At 40.7% G+C, this 18,114-nt stretch overlaps 2 protein-coding genes across 9 annotated transcripts; both read right to left on the reverse strand.

The window, feature by feature from the left end:
- LOC135585551 (uncharacterized) lies at positions 1–11,532 on the reverse strand. Of its 8 annotated transcripts, none has more exons than XM_065144080.1 (15): positions 10,178–11,531; positions 9,358–9,487; positions 9,040–9,241; positions 8,656–8,742; positions 8,510–8,572; positions 8,338–8,424; positions 6,528–6,599; positions 6,362–6,417; positions 5,303–5,388; positions 4,277–4,367; positions 4,037–4,194; positions 3,876–3,967; positions 1,559–1,639; positions 866–939; positions 1–427 (listed from the first exon to the last, which is right to left on the reverse strand). In XM_065144080.1, the coding sequence occupies exons 1-15, from the start codon at positions 10,734–10,736 to the stop codon at positions 352–354; spliced, it is 1,914 nt and encodes a 637-aa protein (XP_065000152.1). In that variant the 5' UTR covers positions 10,737–11,531; the 3' UTR covers positions 1–351. The 8 variants fall into 8 exon arrangements, 6 of the variants coding, with proteins under 6 accessions (XP_065000152.1, XP_065000153.1, XP_065000150.1 ...); XM_065144081.1 differs by having other exon boundaries at positions 8,510–8,569; positions 10,178–11,529; XM_065144083.1 differs by lacking the exon at positions 1–427 and adding an exon at positions 454–793 and having other exon boundaries at positions 10,178–11,532.
- A 1,118-nt stretch (positions 11,533–12,650) lies between these two features.
- On the reverse strand, positions 12,651–15,027 carry LOC103972919 (transcription factor MTB1-like). Its single transcript, XM_009387317.3, has one exon. It carries the CDS (start codon positions 14,701–14,703, stop codon positions 12,907–12,909), a length of 1,797 nt encoding a protein of 598 aa, XP_009385592.2. The 5' UTR covers positions 14,704–15,027; the 3' UTR covers positions 12,651–12,906.
- Between the last annotated feature and the right edge of the window lie 3,087 nt (positions 15,028–18,114).

Raw genomic sequence — 18,114 nt, forward strand, 5'->3', positions numbered from 1 at the left:
TTGACTAGAATATGTCAGTTGCAATTGAAAGAATGGTAACACACAATCCCCTTTATGACCAGAATAGCTTCACAGACTTCCAAATGGTGACCAAGCATACAGAACATTACTACATTTGACCTTTCCTCACAGCTATCTATTGTACAGAGTCGCAAGCTAAGCCACTACTTTCAACATTTACATTTCATTAGAAGAGAAAGGAAAGCTTGCATGCCATGTGGAATGCCACATATACATATCAAGGATGGAAGGCTGATCCGTGTTTTTTACATGCTATATATACATGAGGCTGCATCTTCGTAGCCATATACTCCCTGTACAACGATGGTTGTTTAACCCTTGAACCTTGATTCACACGCATCCTTGATCTATCAGAGCGTGAGCAAGATTCAGGAAAGCGCAGATGTTTCCACCATGCACCAAGGCTCTGCAACAAAACCAAAAGAGAGAATCTGTGCATAACAGTAGCAGAGATAAATAACACACGTAGAAAGAGACTTCAAAGGACTTTGTTAGAAATAACAAAAAAGGAATTCAATGGCCCTTAATATGACAAGTAACATTTTATTCAACAGGATCAATAAGGAGAAAGAATCCCAGCATTCAATCTGAAATAATTAGGAAATGGTCTGCTGATTTTGCAGTCATTGTTACATAATGTTGTTTCAGTTCCATGATTCAGAAAGCTGATCTAGATAGGTTTGGTTTGAAACAGAAACAACCTAGCCCGTGTACACCCTTGCCAATGGCACCTTAAGAGCGGTCAATGGATTGGTGGCCCTATATTGAATTACTGAAGGAAGTAAAATTAAAAATACGATTAATTAAAAGATAGAGATACATAGATTGCTTCAGCAACACTTACTCTGGACTATCCTTCATACAACCATATTCACTTGCAGCTTTCAGGGACTTCTCATGTATCTGCTTCATCATCTCCTATTACCAATAACCAATGAGAAATAAGTAAATAGGTGGAGTATATGGTTAAAATGACAATCTCAATACAGCATGTTTTTGTCAGAATATAAAAAATCCACAAGGCCTGTTTGTTTGTTTTGATGATTGTTTAAGAGCTTAAAGCACCACCAGGTTTGCTTCTTAGGATGGATTGTTCGAAACATCACAAGAAAGGTGAACTCAAGTAAGACCTCTGTCTATCATCTTTATAAGAGAATTACCTGTCATGAATATGAATATAAAGAACAAGCATAAAATTTTGCAATATTTATTTGATCAGCTTTGAGAAAATAGAGGTTGTAGGGACATGTTTGAATCTCCATATTAAGAAAAGATAAGAAAACTTCAAAACTGATGAGATTGATCCGAAGGTACTGTATGAGTATTACAAGATCCATTATGATTGTCATCCACATAAACTATCAAAAAAATATTTGTTTCTCACAAAGTTACAGGTGCAATCTGTTAGCCCAAAGGTAGCCGCACAGGAGACTAAATTGTATTGCATGGAAATTTTGCTAACTGTATTCTGGACAACGTCTAGCAAATAATTGCTATGGAAGGACAAACATTAAAATATGAGAAAGAGTGAAGATACCTGTAGTTTAGCCTCGAAGTCCTCGGGTGACCATTGCATCAAGTTGCACTCATGGCTAAGTTCAAGTTCCCCAACTGCAACCTGTTACAAAGAAAACATAACAGGGGAGTAACTTGTTAAAGTAAAGACTTGAACAGCCAAGCCATATATATACATGTACTAAGACATAAACACACTCCCTCCACAAATATATGCATAAAAAAGAAGATACATGCTACAGGTGTACATTAATTATCACTAAGCGCACATACAATATATGCTTACACAGCTAGAAGTTGGAGATACAAGATATAATAGTATACACAGATAAGATAACATGATACCCAAGTCCTATCATGATAAAGGTTTTCTTTTTGTACAAAAATTGCAAACTTCAAGATTTTACTAAGATGAGTAGGTAAAATATAACAATATTCAACAAAAGATGCTGTATTAACTATTAAGTATGTGGCACATGGAATTACACAACAGGTTGCAGCCGAGAGTGCAGGACCTAGATACAATTTAGTTGCAAGAAATGCCAAAATATTTTCTGTGACAGACTACTATGGAGGATTTTTGCACCTTCCATGAAGTGATAAAAGTTTTGACAAAATAAATAATGTAATAAAAAAAATTACAATTCATATGATCCATGGATAATATATTTACCAAGTCTTAGGTCGAAGTGTGTGGTATCACATGCAGCACTCATGTTAATTGTAGGCTGGCAATAGCATGTCTAGTCCATTTTTGGTTTTAGAGGCAGCTGGTCTCACGGTTAAATGCATCTGCAGCCTTGGATTTTTCTCCACACACCACTGCCCGACCAGTCTCCCAATACTTCTCCATCTCATCCTTTCCTTCTTCCTCCTCTTCTCCTCCTCCCCTCCACCTCCTCCTCCACATCTGCTCATCCTCATCCTCCTCTTTCTCCTCCAGTATATACCAAGCAATATTTACTGGCCCAGCTGTGAAATAAAATGTGGACCACCCTTATTTTTTGGAGGGGTAGCAGGTCTTAGGGTCATCTGCAGCCTTGTTTTTCTCCTCACAACACCACCCATCCAATTGGGATACTTCTCCTCAAGGTATGCAATATCGTACCGTACTGAAGTTTCGACGTTAGCTCGGTACGATACGATATTATATATCGAGCAGTATACCGCTCGGTATATATATATATATATATATATATTTATTTATTTATTTATTTATATATAAAAGATTATATATATTTTTATATATTTTTTTTTATAAAAGGCGACATCATATCACCTCAATGACGTCGCCTTTTCCTTCTCCCATGCAGGGCAACGTCGCCGAAAATATATTTATATAAATATAAATATATTTATATATTTATATATAAATATATTAATATTTATATATATCATATTTTTATAAAAGGCAACGTCGCGTCGCCTCGGCAACATCGCCGAAAAAGGCAACGTTGCCTTTTCCTTCTCCCACGCGGGGCGACGTCGCCTCGTTTATATATATATCGTTCCGTCCGGTAACGAGTAGTCCATGTACCGATCAATTGGTGAACCAGTACGTACCGCCCGTACCGGACAGTATTATTCGAAATTGCAAACCTTGCTTCTCCTTCCATTCTTCCTCCTCAATACACCCCCACCCTCTTTGGTACCACACCACAGACCAGCATACCATGTGCCTGTATGCTGATACAAACCAAATATGTACCAGTCCATCAAAGAACTGATATGGGTGTAGAATCTAAAACTTTGAATCTAGGTTACAGGTAGATCGGTAGGTCTAAATACAGCCCATGGTAGACGAATTCAGCTATTTACATGAAGTGATCCAAGTGAAATTAGCTTTAAATGGTCATATGATCACTTCAGTCTACAACTATTGAGGTAATTTGCAGATGAACCAAACCATATTCTGAAAGAATTAGTCTGCTTTCAGTCATCAAGACCTGATTGGCCAATGATATGGAAAAAAATAAGCTCAATAAGATAAATACTCCCATAGGAAAAAAGGCATCTCAGTAGTAATAAAAATGAACAGGAAATTTTGAGACTGGGAGACGTATAGGAACATATGAAACTCAAGAAAACAGAAAAAGCAAGAGCGATGAGAACCAACTGAAGCAAGGACCAATATAGGCTCTCTTGCCACACAAAAAGTATAAGCTCGACAACATAAGATGACAATCTATACTTTTATTAAAAGCATAAAGGAAACAGCATTTTAATCAGAATTGGTACATATTTTAGAAGCACATATGTACATAATAATACACATTTTCTCCAAAATTAAAGATACTCAGTAAGTGGGCCTAAATCAAACATGTAAAAGAGTAAATTACCCCTCCAGCACTAGCAGTCTTTGCTGGAGCAACCAGTATGTTAGCTTTTCTTAGAACATCAAATGCTTGAGGAGTACAGGGCATAGTCGAACCTGCTTGTTGATAGAGAATTTTTTATATCAAAGGACAAGTAAGATCCCTGTAGTATATAGGTTGCACACCTTCTATAAGTATTTGGCAGCCAGAATTAATTAAAGCAACAGCATCACGTTGGTCTATTTCATTTTGAGAAGCACAAGGAAAGGCTATATCACATTGTTCACTCCAAGGTTTTGCACCTTCAAAGTATTTAGCCCTTGGATTTGATTTCAAGTAGTCTCTGCCAAATAACACATTTATGAATATATATATATATTGCCATAGAACCATAATGAGACATTATTGGAATAACAAATCAGCACCTCAGACTCTTTTGTTGAACCTTAATGTCCCGAAGGAATGATAATTTCACAAAATCAAATCCATCCTCATCTAGTAAATAGCCCTTGGAATCTGCTAAAGCACAAAGTGTTACATAACATATGAAGTATAAAGATGACCATTCCATAGAAAAATAAATAGGTTTCGTAAAACAATTTTCATTTGTATTATGACTTTTCACAAACAACTACATAGGCATCATATAACTAATTTGCAATGAACTCTTTATACTAGGAGAAACAAATTTGTGGCAGATGATTGTCAAACCATGAATGTCAATACAACCTAGCCCTTTCATAAGCTTAATGAGCATAGAATTTCCTGAAAATCATATCTGGACTGCTGGAATATGAGGGTTTCGCCATCTGTTTACGTAAGTTGCTAGAATAGAGAGCTCAAGAATCTGAAAAGGCCTCTACCCTGCAACAACAAACCTCAAGTTGCAGTTTAACTAACTTGACCAATATGTTACATCCTAGAACATCAAAATTGACATTTGGTGTCACATATTCTCCCTATAGCCATACTCAAGCAAGAATCTCTAACTTTCAATACTAGTGATAATAAGAGGTGTTTAGCAAACCATGATAAGAAAATAACAATAGACAATCAGAAAGTGAAGTCCTTGACACTCACTTGGTGTGAACAGATAAGAAGCAAACACGTAATGGCTTTTATACGAAGGCAACAAAAACAATAGATAAATTGACAGTGAGCTAATACTATGCAAACATTTGTTAGATAAGTATCACTATAGATTCCCAACACCAGAAATAAACAACAGATCATAAAAAACAAATATCAAACTGCAATACTTGAAACAGGATCCATGGGCTATTTAGTATATAATCAACCAGTTCAAAAACTTATTTTCTGAATCCAAATGCAAGTGAAATGGTATTGTATTGTAAACTAACAAAAAAAGGTTTATCCATTTAAGGGCAAGCAAGTGATCATCGACACAGAAGTTAAATTTTCCCATCATCTAAATAAAATTAAAAAGATACCTGAAATAGTAATAGGGATAGCACCACAGGAAAAAAGCTTCTCCAAGACATGCATTGCTATCTTCCCAGCACCACTTATTACACATCTGAAATCGAAAAGATAAGATATTATTAGCAATTCAATTTGGGTGTATAAAAGCTAAAAATAGATAGAAGTGTTTGGCGAGTGTGGAGGGAAAATTTATAAGTTAAAAGACAGACTGTTCAGAGTTTATTAAAGGATTTCCAGTTTTGGCAGCACTGTTCATGCTGCCCAGTCTTCATAAAAATGGGTTCCCTTTTAATTTAACCACGAACTACCTCAACCAAGGGGTGGCTAGAGTTGCATCCTCCCAGACCATCCCTATCTGCTTTAACTACCTTTTTTACTTTTGTCCTGTTTTGGTTCTCTTTTTGTGATTATTATCATCTAAGCCAGCTGGTATACCTCCCACACTGATGTGCATAACCGGTCCAAGCAGCAATCAGTACAGGTACCGATATGAAGGTTTAAATCCTTGGTTCTAGTTTCAAAATTTTGCTTGAGAAGCACAAAAGTGAAAAATAAACACTGAAGTTTTGCAAAAGCTCAATTGCATATCATACAACTCTTAACTAATACTCATGGCAGGCGAGCGAGCAAAATACAGTAAGAGAGCACAGAAAGTTACATCCTTCAATTCAGAGGCTGGCGAGTCAATTGCAGTGGGTGTGTTATCAAGGCATCCTGTGGTCAAACCCAAGGTTTGCAATACCACCTGGTACGGTTCAAGTATAGGCGATATTTACCGGTCCAATAGCCTACCAACATATAGACCAGGGTAAGCTGGGTAATGCACCCAGTGTATAGTCTGTACGGTAACTTTTATTTTTCAGAATTTTTTAAAACTCAGTATGTACCAATAGACTGACAAGGTATGTCTGTACAGTTTGGACTGGTACGGATACGGGTAAAGTCAGTATGGTTCCGGTACTCAAAATTAAGAACTTTGGTCAAACCTATATTTCACAAATTTACATAACTATGTTATTAATACTTGCTTCTCTTAGTTCTATATGAGGCTTTGGAATTCCATAAACCTTAATCCTTTGAGTTCCTTGTTCATGTCCGCCAGAATAAGACGTGCAAAGAAAACCTGCAGTAACGAAAAGCTAACATCAGAATGCAAAAAGCACATAATAAATTATTCAAGAAGCATAAAAATTATAAAAAGAAAAGTCCAAAATTTATTATAATGTAAGGCACCAGTCCATAGCCAGTAGCTTCAGTACGAAGAGTGGAACCAGACCAGAATATCCTTGGTCCTGTAAAACTTCCCTGCATGAGCATAACCATGAAATCCAGAGAGAAGACATCTATAAACAGAAGGACAACAAATAACAGGAAAATTTCATGGATTTTATCTTTTATTTAAATGCACTTATATGCTAAATAATCCTAAAATGTACAGAAAGTACATATTAATCACCAGGCATTATAAGTTCAATATAAATGGCTTCCGTGAGAATCTTCTTATGTTGGACATATTACAACAGTAAAATTGTTATACTTTCTCTGTGCTTAAGTTGCACATTTGCATTATCCAAAACATGGAAGAACTCCCAGGATTCATCCAATTCATCAATGTATATCCCAAGTCTGGATACTGAACTACAACCAAAATTAAAATTGGCATATGCAACGTACAATGTTTGATTTAGTTAGTTTCTTAGCTTCATATTATCATGCTTGTTAAACTGTTGATACATTCCTTGTAAACTGCTTGACTGGTGTGACTAGAACAAATGGCACTCAGAGTTGTTCATTTTTCAGAATCATGTAGTTTTGAGCATCCACAAGCACGTATATGTGAATGACCTCACTGTGCATATGATTTTTGTATTGCCTAACAATATGTTATAAGGTTAGCTATTATAAATAAACATTATGTTTATCACAAAATTACCTAATCCAACGATTAACTGAATTCCTGAAAACTTGGTCCAAGTCTTGACGAGTTTTCTCATAAATTATATTATTTTTTAAAACAATATAGAAACAAAGCTACCACAAGTTATAGACTGAACTACAAAGAGACAGAATACACAAGAAAAGCAGTAACACGATCTACATTCAGTAATGATGTTGGAATACATGATGATTATACTTGTAATAAATGATTCATTTATTTGAGTGTTTAACAAGGTCAAGCTCATATGGGCATGTACTAGACTACTAGTATTGTATATAGCAGAGTTGAAAAATGGCAAAAGCCCGTTTAGGGCCCTTAATTCAAACTAAAACAGGCTGACTAACCAAATCCTCAAACAACAATACCAAAGACTTTAATCCTAATTGCTTATGATTGGATAGTGGGCCAATTATGAAAAACTAAAGTAGTTTTTTTTTTTATATATTTTTTTAACAACAGAGAAGTTAAATATAAATGACAATGTAAACAATGACTTCAAGTTTGTCATTGTAGAAAAATCAACAAATTTTCAAATCAAGCTAAAACTTTATAGGTAAGAGATTTAAAGTTGCACATTTCTCATTAGTAAATGACAGTCATTGTCATGCGTGCCCTTTCTGATTGATTTCTTTTTATAAAATTATAAAATGATCATATTAGTTATAGCTTTCTAGTTAAACAACTGATAAAAAAGGTAGAACTTGAAAATCAATCATATGAAGAAGACATACACAATTCAGACTCTCTTGTAATAAGTACTGGTGTAGAACTTGAAAATCAATCATATGAAGAGGACATACACAATTCAGGCTCTCTTGTAATAAGTACTGGTGAAAACAAGTAATTGCACACGAAGCATGATTAGGAGAATCTCAGTCGTGTTAGACAATAACTAAAGAATCGTTACATCAAAGCACATCTAGAACTTATTACAAGGATATCCACTTTTTCACATTAATAAGCACCTATTAACCCAAAATGGTAATAAACAGAGACATTACAAGCATGTTGGTAGAGTAAATGCATTTTGAAGGTTATCAAAGAAGAATACCTACATAAAAAGTTTTATTGCTTAATGATTCATTCTGCAAAGGCAAAATGTACCTGGAAATGACCAGCAAGGCGTCTATACTGCCCAAAGAGGTAGCCCATTTCCCTCGGGCCAACACCCATATCTTCTGAAGGAAGATCCTACATAAACATTGTAAACAAACATGACTTACATGTCCAGTTTGTTTGATTGATGACACTTGAATTATAATTATGCTTCAACTACCTCATCAGGACCCAAATATTTATATAGTTCATCCATAAAGCTCTGACAAAATCGCATGATCTGCTAGAATGTGTCATATACTTGTAAAGATAATGTAAAATGTAAACAAGACATGAATGCATAACAGAACTCAACGTAAGAGTTACCTCAGTTTCACTTTTTCCCATTGGATCAAAATCACTTCCTCCCCCAGCACCTCCAAGCTTAAATGGAGATAAAGCATTCCTTAAGGTCTGCACAAAAAAAGAGTCAATAGTTGGTAATGTCAGAATATACTCATCAGAAATCAACCAAGATTCTTAATTAGTGAAGCATGTTTTCCAACAGACAATATGAACATCAACTCTGCTATTATTATAATGACCTCAAGAAAACACCAATCAGGGAAAACACTTAGAAAGCAATATCTACTATGCATAATAATATTAATTAAGATTAGAAAAGTAAGAGCAGCACCATCCAATAACAGAATCAGGCAGCATATGTGCATGACTGCATGTAAAAAGAAAAGCTGCTAAAGAAGTCCTTACCTGTTCAAAACCTAGAAATTTTGCAATACTTAAGTTCATTGAGGGATGAAAACGAAGGCCACCCCTACACGGACCCAGCGCCTGGCTAAACTGCACTCGGAAGCCTCGGTTAACATGGGTCTCTCCCCTGTCATCAACCCAAGGCACTCGAAATATGAGTGCTCGTTCGGGTTCTAATAACCGTTCCAGGATGTGAACATACCTGACAACAGAATTCAATGCTTACAATAACTAACATTGGTTAAAAGGTGTCATTGAAAATCTAGTTATCTCATGTACATAGAAACATACTTGTGAATGTTCAAAGATGACACTTACTGAGAGTTTTTCACCAACACAGGTTCTAAAGAATGAACCACCTCTTGTACAGACTGTATAAACTCAACTTCATGAGGATCCCTTCTCAAAACTGACTCAAGAACCGAACTAGCAGATTTCGACATTAATGCTATGTTCCAAGAAACATTTGCAAGCAACAAACCCACATTTAGTACAACAAATAATGAAGATTCAGGCGGATAAGATCAAAGAAAAAACATTAGATCTTAGATAGATCCTAGACTTAATCATTAAAAGCTTATAATTTTATCTATTGAATAACAAAAAAAATGGTCCAACCAGAAAATTACTCACAATTGAAAATATCCTTAGCATTACTTCCAGAGTTTGTGACCTAAGTTCCACACACTTATGACATAGCATTAATAATGTTGACCAACATAGATTTTAAGCACCTATGTCCAAGAACCCAACACATTATCAACTATGAAGATTCATAGAGAGATTTGGAACATTCTAGTAAACATCCTTTGTTGAAGTGTGATATCTAAGAGTTTTAAGTTCAAAGAACAACTAGAATGATATTCCAGAACTATACGTGATAGCAGAGAGATATGAAGATGTCGATGGTAAGAACAGGTGATCTGACATTTCAGGAACTTTTCCAAGCATGATTTTTTTTTTCTTAAGACGAAAACACAAAGTAAGTCCATTGCCTCAAGAATCTAGACCGTAGCACTGCCCAGCAAAAAATATCAAATAATGATATCAATACCAATTTAGACAGCAAATGGCTGAAGGGGCATTGGAGAATCAATGATGATAAGAAAAAATGACATGTGGTAAACGACATACTAACCTTTAACATAAACAGATTTCTCAATGACCGGGAGACCCTTATCCTTAGATGCCATCTGGAGCCGAAGAGCCTCCTTATGCAGCAAGCTGTTGTTATGCTCTTCCAGTGCACTCATTTGCATATTTCTACTTCCCTCATTTCCATACGGGTTCCTCCTGTGCTTCCTTCCATACTCTCTGCAAACCGAGCAAAAAATCCTTGTCGTGCCCTCATGTACATCTACATAAGCCCACTTGTAGGTATCTGCCCACTCCTCCCTCCACTTCTTCACTACCTTCTTCTTTCTCTTTCCCTGCGGCACCTTCACTAGCTGCTGCTGACCCTGACTGGGAACTTGAGATGCCAAAAGAAGCTGCTTGTGATCTTCTTGCTCCTGGGGAGCAGAAGATTCCTGTGTGGGCACGCCAACAAGGGTGGTGCTGGAGAAGGAAGGGTCATCATCCCCAGGGCCTATCTCCAAGTCGATTTCTTCCCCGATCCCTCTCACGACCATACGATGGCTCGTGGACCGGGCCTGGGATTGCCGAAGGAGGGTGATCTCGTCGATCGTAGAATTCATGTCCAAACACCTTTCTGGTTACCAGAATTCATTCCAAGAGATTTGCCTACATAACAAATCTACCTACATCCAGCAAGACCCTCTTTTTTTCTTGCAGCATATGGGTATATCGGAATAGAAACCCTAGCTATATAATCAACAAAGCCACTTTCATCCATTTGTCACACGGAATGGTTTCAAGTCCAGAACAAAACCCGACTGCATTGCTACAATAAACATCCTAGAAAATATTAGTGGCTTCGCCACTTGTGTTCTCCGTGGACAGAACTGCCTCCAACATCGGTGGCTATTCTTGAAAAGAAGAGCAGGGAAGAACAGATCAAGAACCGTAACCAGTATCTGATCTTAGGAAACAAAATCAAAATACAGGAAATTAAAATTCTGTCTTTGCACTAAATCTCATCCATCGAATCGAAAACCCTTGCTCGAGGAGAGGAAAAAGAAAAGAAAAGAATAAAGCAAAGAGTTTGATCTCGCCAGCAGAGTTGAGGAGACCCTAAACGATCGAGCGGTGAATCGAAAGAAAACGGAAGAAAGTCGAGGTTGCGAGAGCAGATCGTTGGCGCACTCGGCGAGATGTGCACCTCCTCTGCTGCGAGAGGTGCAGCGCCAGTAGTAGAAAACTTCACCCGCGATGCGGCTTTCCTCTGATAAGCTCCATCCGCCTTCTCTCTCTCGCTTCGCTCACTCGAAGCTCGTTTCGCATCCACAAAGAAGTGGGGGGTGGGGGTGGCTGCGTGCGCGTCCGGGTCATCACCAATTCGCATCGAGTTCCGCAGGGATCCTCGTGCTAAGGGAGGGTGACGTACTGAGAACAGTATGCGGACGTTGGCTTTAGCGTCGGCCGTTTAAATGGAGCGGATCGATCTAACGATCGCACTAATTTTGTACTGATGCAGTGGAAGCTGCGTTGACTAGTCAAACGACGCTGCTGATGTGATCCGACAGTCGAAGCTGCTGCGTCTTCCGTGGCTGTTTGGGCCGCTGTCGCTATGGGCCGACCCGACCGTCGACGTGAATTCGATTAAGATTTTAGCCCCAAAAAAAAAAAAAAGGGTATCATCTTCTTATATTGCTCTATCGACTTTATCGAGTTCGAATCATTAACGAAGATATATCATCAGACCCTTCTAAGTCCCAACTCCATGGAAGCCTAATGCAAAAGGGTGCGTCTTCCACATAGCTGCTGTCCCTTGGAAAACTGTACAAAGACCTGTTCTTCTCTGAAAGTTACTGGGTCGCATGAGAGCATGAAGATGCTGAGGCTTACAAAGCAGAATCCAGCCAGAGAAGAAAGAGATGCAGGAGTCTTGTGATCGAGAAACAACAAAGCAGATGATATAATCACAAGCTTCTTATGTCGTTTCCTTTTACAGTAGATGCCACATACCGTACAATAGATTGTCTTTTCTAAATCACATCCATGCTCAAAAATTTGATATGCAATGGCACTGGGAGCAAGCAGTCTACTACTAACATGGAACATTATATTTACCTCAGGATGACCTGTTGTGTTAACTGGTACTAGTAGTACTCGTGTTTGTTCCTTGCTTTAGTTGTTGTTCAGTAGTGGCCAACTGGGGAAAACATACACATAAGCTCTCTCTTTCTCAACAATCTTCATTCACCATAGCGACAGAAGCTACTATCAGCAAAAGCAAAAGGAGCACAATCATGGACATCATGCTCAAGTTGACAACGCCTATTTAATGCACTCCTCCTCTTCACCGGCAGTGTTACTATGTGCAGCTATGATTCCTGGGCACCTGTGAAATTTGGCAACCAGGTTTGGGTTGATAGATCTAATATAAAGTTCTCACCGACGGTGTGAATCTATCTGTATGCTGTCCAAAAGCCCCGTCATTTGTGGTGTTATCATATAGATATTTGAATGAGTGGCAACAGGAAAAAGGATACCGACAAATGAGAATTAGATTAATGGAGTAACTAAGTAAACTTGGGTTACATTTGATCACCCACTTATACAACTGCAGTAGGCAAATGGTGAGTGAGCTTACACATCGAGTTTAGCTTGCCAGGGTTATAGCTTTGTTGTATTACAGTGTACCTATGGACATCCAGCGATTCAGCTACAGATCGATGGATGCGAGAGATGCAGAGCATCACGTCGCGGTCATCTCACGAGTTGAAAGCGGCGATTAGTTTCTCCTTAGTGAGCTGCTCTGCGACCGGCGATTAGTTTCTCCTTAGTGAGCTGCTCTGCGACCGGCGATTTCACCACAAACGTGTGCAGGACACTGTCGTTGTTTGAAGTCACACAGGAGTCCGCCACATTGATCTGTGAGTTCTTGAAAGCTTGGATGACCTCGGACACGGGGTGACTTTCCAGTGGGCAGGTCACGCGAACGATTACCTCGCCCTGAGCAACCTGGACGTCGATATCAGGGCACTGCGACCGCCGCTTGTAGTCCATTAAGCACGGGTCGCCCCACATCTCCCTCTCGGCCTCCATCTCCTTGAGCTTCTTCTGGAGCTCCGTGATGTAGGATATGGCGTCGCCGAGCAGGGAGGCCTTGTCCATCTTCGAGATGTTGGGCACCACGGCTCTCAGGGCGTAGAACCTCTGGTTGAGCTTCTCCCTCCTCTGGCGCTCGGCTTCCACGTGGTTTAGCGGCTCCTCCCTGCCATTGGCCGGTTTCCGGCCCCTCTTTCTCGGCCTCCGCTCTTCCGTCGTGCCTGGTGTATCTTCCTTGCACGGGGCCTCGACGTCGGAGAGCTCCGAGTCGAACGCGCCCAAACGACTAACCACGACGCCGGGGTCCGCCCCACCTGCTCTGAAATCGATTTGCCCGGACTGAGACAGCGGTTGCTGGCGCTGCTGCTGTTGCGGCTGCAGTTTCTGAGGCTGGAACGGGTTCGTTCTTGGACGGTCGTCCCTGACAAACCCGTTGACATGTCGAACATACGCTACGCTATTACCAAATTTCTGTTGATGAGAATTCACGTTGTGATTCTGATTCCATTCGAGCAACGCTGCAGCATCACCGAGCGGGTTCGCCTTGAGGTGGTCTCCGTGCCTCGCGATCATTTCCGATGGCGGCTTCTTCGCCTTCACGGCCGAAGTTGCCCTCCCGTCGAGCTGAGCACGTCCAAGGTTCAAATCATTTCCAAAGATCTTGGCATATTCGGCCGGGATGTGGCTACTGGACCCAAAGCGCGAAGCCGAAACGTGAGAATTGTTCTCGTCCATCTTCTCGCCTACCGCTGCGGCCTTATTGCGGCCCTGACAGAACACGGACCTAATCTTGTGCAGCGTCTCGAAGCTCTCCAGCACGGGATCCACTGACCCCAATTCGAGCACTCCCGCGTCGAACGGCACGAAGACGATGGTCCGAAACCCCGCTGACCTTGCAAGAAACGCCCGCACGCAGTAATTGGCACATGCCGGCGATGCCAGCGCCGCCTCCGAGATCCATATGTGCTTCCCCGACGCGAGTGCCCTCCCAGGGGCGTCCTCCCCTTTGGGGAACGAGAAGTACATGGACGCCAGGAAGTACATCTCTGAGTCGGTGATGCGGTCCAGCTGGAGCGCGTAGTTCTCATCGTCGGAACCACCGGAGAGAGCGTGAAGCCTCTCGAGCACCCGCTTGCGCATCTCCTGGCGGGTAGCCTCCAGCGGGTGGCTTCGGGAGCCACCGTCCACCTCCTCCGCGTCCTTCAGCTCGCGGCAGTGGCCATCACCCCAGCTGAGGACGAGATCGCCAGACTCGGACCGCGATATCTGCCAGAATATCGCATAGGCCCAGGAGGAGGAGGCGGCGGAGCGGCGGCCCTCGACGAGGTCCTGAAGCTTGTTCTGGAGGCCAGCGTCGCCGCAGCCGACAGCGGTTAGTTGGCTGTCGGAGGAGGTCTCGTGCCTAGAGCTGAGGAAGTGGAAGGCCTGGTGGCCGAGCACCGCCACCGCCATGTGCCGGTCGTCGTCCGACCAGAACGAGCCCCTCCCCATCCTGAACCCCCGTAAGCGTCCGCTTCGACGGCCTCAGAGATCTCGAAAGTCCACTTGCACCATTCCTTCCCAAGATCCCGTCTATACCAGACGAAGAAAGCGATGGCGACCGCTGTGGGAATTCCAGAAGATGAGAAGTGCAGGTCCCCGAAGTGTCGAGCTTTCAAGTCACGCGGAAACAGTACCCTGTGGTTATGGTAAAACGTGCAGCGAGCCAAGCGGAGCCAAGCCGAACGCACCGACACGTCGGCTCAAGTTAGACAGACAGATGTAGCGAAAGAAACGTGGTATTTAGATTGGAGGGAAAGGCTCGTGCTAGTGTTAGGTGCGTCGTCGCAAAGATAGGGCACGTGGTATAGGATTCCTACACCACTATAGGTCTAATTGAAATCACCGAGAGGTCACATCCGACCCATACGTGAAATATCTCTCGTGGGTCCAACCACCTATTGTCAATCGTCAAATGATCTAATTGGAATTAAATCATATATATGGTTGATTAGCAAAAACCCGGACGCGTGTTCGTCGATCGTTGTGAGGATCGGATTCGTAAACGAGATTCTTGGATGATCGCGGTTAAGAATTAGTAGAGATGGGGAATATGTCGTCAGGTAGTGCATTGGTAGGGATTGGGAATGCTTCGGAAGGAAACTAGAAGGCAGCGAGAGAGACCAACTATGTAGTGTGTGAAAGGGCAGGTCCAATTTTGGGTGGGGTCATGTTTGGAACCACCGGCGAGATTTTGATAGGTTGATGGTGGGTGACTATTGTCGCTTAATGGTACGATGACAGCGTCGACCAGTAGCAGCCAAGAAGAAGAGATCACGATGAATCAGCGGGAACGAGACAGCTCAAGTAGTCCACCGTCATCCTACACGTGGTCGCAGCAAGGACTTGGGAATCTTCCCTCCATCTTGACTCCGGAACAGAGTAGTGTTATTTTGATCGGAACCATGCTTCGGAGCTGGACCGTCCAATGGCTGCGCCTCGACAGGCATCGACGTGACGACAGCGTGAGAACGGTGAACCGCATTGAATGGTCATGTCGCCTGCGACTCCGCCATTCCGGATTGCTCTGTTTCATTTGGTGGAAATACCGGTGCAGATTCCCGCTGGATTTGCGGTACAGATCCGATCAGGAGGGAGACATATTAGACGTAACATTTTTTCCTATTCTATGTGGAAGAATCGGGTACCTGTTACAATTATCTACGATGGTCGACAGAAACTCGAGATCTCGACGATGGTGAAGTCACGAAACATTGGCGAAGAATTAATTGTGGGTCAACTGAAGAGCTGGTCCTTATCCCGGTGACATTTTAGGTAGCGGTGGTGGATGACTTGAAAAGGGATTGTACAGGCAAACAGCCCATTAGTGGAAGCACGTCGTGTCATCCGCAGGGCCACTGTCCTTTGCACACGCCAGTTTGGAACAGCCGCGGTCTCGGAATCTGTGTACGTCATCATCTATCTCTAGGCAGGACTGAAACCATCGCCAATGCGGCTACGGTGCCGTGATCGGTCCACCCAGGACTCCCTCCACGGCGTGCATGCTTTTGGCGTGATTATCGAGTCATTACGGAGAGCCAAACGTGAAGAGAGAGAGAGAGAGAGAGAGAGAGACAGCGAGAGAGAGAGAGAGAGAGAGAGAGAGAGAGATTTCTCTAACGTTGGTAGAGAGGATGATGATTCATGTTGCCTTTGTGCGTGCGAGTGTTGTTCCAGAGGACATGCTTAGTGTTTTTCAGTTTTCCTTTACTTCTTTTGGCTTTGGTCTAGCTTTCAACGCCATGTCGCTGGGTGTTTCATTGTTGAAGGGAAAGAATCAGAATCGGGAGAGTGATTTCCTTCAAAACAAAAAAAATCACATTTTAAGTATGTTTTAATCGATTTTTTTTTTAATAGTATAAAAATTACTATTTAAGATCTTTTTTTATTAGTCATAATTATTTTTTATTATTCATATTTTTTTAAAAAAATTAATATTTCTAACCCCTCTAATTTTATTTTTACTCTCCTCTTCTTTTTTTCATTCTCATCGCCCCCGCTTGCACATCTCTTGTCGACTCTCCCCATTGCTCGTTGTTGATGATTACTCCCCGTTATCACTATTCACTAACCCACCTATTATCGATCTTTTGCTATTATCCATCATTGTCTCTACTAGTTGTAGAAGAGGAGGAAGTTAGTGTCGTCGATCACTAACTCCAACCTATTTGTTTGTCACCGGTCTTCTATTAATGTTATTGTCGATTGTGTTAGCTGTGGAAGAGGAGGAAGTCGTTATTGCCAATCGTCAGCCTGAGCCTGCTCGCTTCCCATCAATCTTTTGCTGATATCGTCATCGCTAGCTCTACATACTACAAAAGAGGAGGAAGTTACTATTGTTGACACTGGTTCTCGGTCAACTGGTTCTAGTCTACCCATTATCATTGATCATCCACTCGGAAGAGGAAGAAAGAAAAGAAAAAATTAGATGAAAAAGAGAAAGATATTTTGGTATATTTATAAAGAGATATTTTAGGTATATTAAAAAAATTAAAATGAGATTATAGATAGTAAAGTAAATAGTAATCTCTAATAGTATCTCTAATTTAAAATAGACATAAATTATCCTTAAAATAATTTTTCGTCTATTATAGTGTTTTGGCCTATAGTATTTTGGCCATCATAATAAAAATACAATAAGTCTTATTCAAAAATACTATAAATTATCTAAATTAATTCCTAGTCTTAATCAAACTAATTATAAGCCTAAAACTATAATATTTTAATGATATATAAATAATGATAAAAAAAAAAGTGTAGAAAAATCTAAGGGCAACATCACATGCGTAGTAGAAGAACAAAAAATAAAATTTTTAGATTTTCCAAAAAGGTGTTAATCATCATGCAAAAATTGGTGCTCAAAATCTATAAAACTGAAAACTGCGTATATAAAAATTTGTATTTTACCTAGAGAGATCATATATCCCTGAATCCCAATAGATCCATAGGAGAGGATGAAGAATATCAAGCATCCTCCTCTCTAGCAGTGATCCACACAGTAGGGCTGTGACGATGCTTGTCCAATCGCTATCAAAAACTCTATGCCTGCTATCTAAGGAGAAGAAGAGGAGAGAAGAATAGGAGGTGGGAACCAAGAACCTCTAGCCTATGTGTGTTTGATTCTCTCCTATTTATATAATCTCCTATCAACTTAACCTTAATAGATCATACCTTATTAGGTATTGAATCGTCATCCAACTATCAAACCTCTTAGATTAGTGGATCTTTATCTAATAATCTCTCATTGGCTCTTATTGGATCTATCCATACGATCCAATAATTCAAGGGCTTATTGATATCCAATAACATATGGGCTTTAGCGGATATCTCATATCCGAACCTCTACTCGTCACAACGCCTACC

The sequence above is a fragment of the Musa acuminata genome, chromosome BXJ3-3 (genome assembly GCF_036884655.1).
Source record: "Musa acuminata AAA Group cultivar baxijiao chromosome BXJ3-3, Cavendish_Baxijiao_AAA, whole genome shotgun sequence".
Lineage (NCBI taxonomy): Eukaryota > Viridiplantae > Streptophyta > Magnoliopsida > Zingiberales > Musaceae > Musa > Musa acuminata.

What these genes read in the sequence shown, in the direction of transcription:
- LOC103972919 (XM_009387317.3), bottom strand. Translation starts at nt 14,703, where the DNA reads ATGGGGAGGGGCTCGTTCTGGTCGGACGACGACCGGCACATGGCGGTG.
- LOC135585551 (XM_065144078.1), bottom strand. Translation starts at nt 10,736, where the DNA reads ATGAATTCTACGATCGACGAGATCACCCTCCTTCGGCAATCCCAGGCC. An exon ending in TGGGAAAAAGTGAAACTGAG is followed by an intron (nt 8,573 to 8,655) that starts GTAACTCTTACG and finishes GACACATTCTAG; the next exon opens with CAGATCATGCGATTTTGTCA. An exon ending in CTGCCAAATACTTATAGAAG is followed by an intron (nt 3,968 to 4,036) that starts GTGTGCAACCTA and finishes ATCAACAAGCAG; the next exon opens with GTTCGACTATGCCCTGTACT.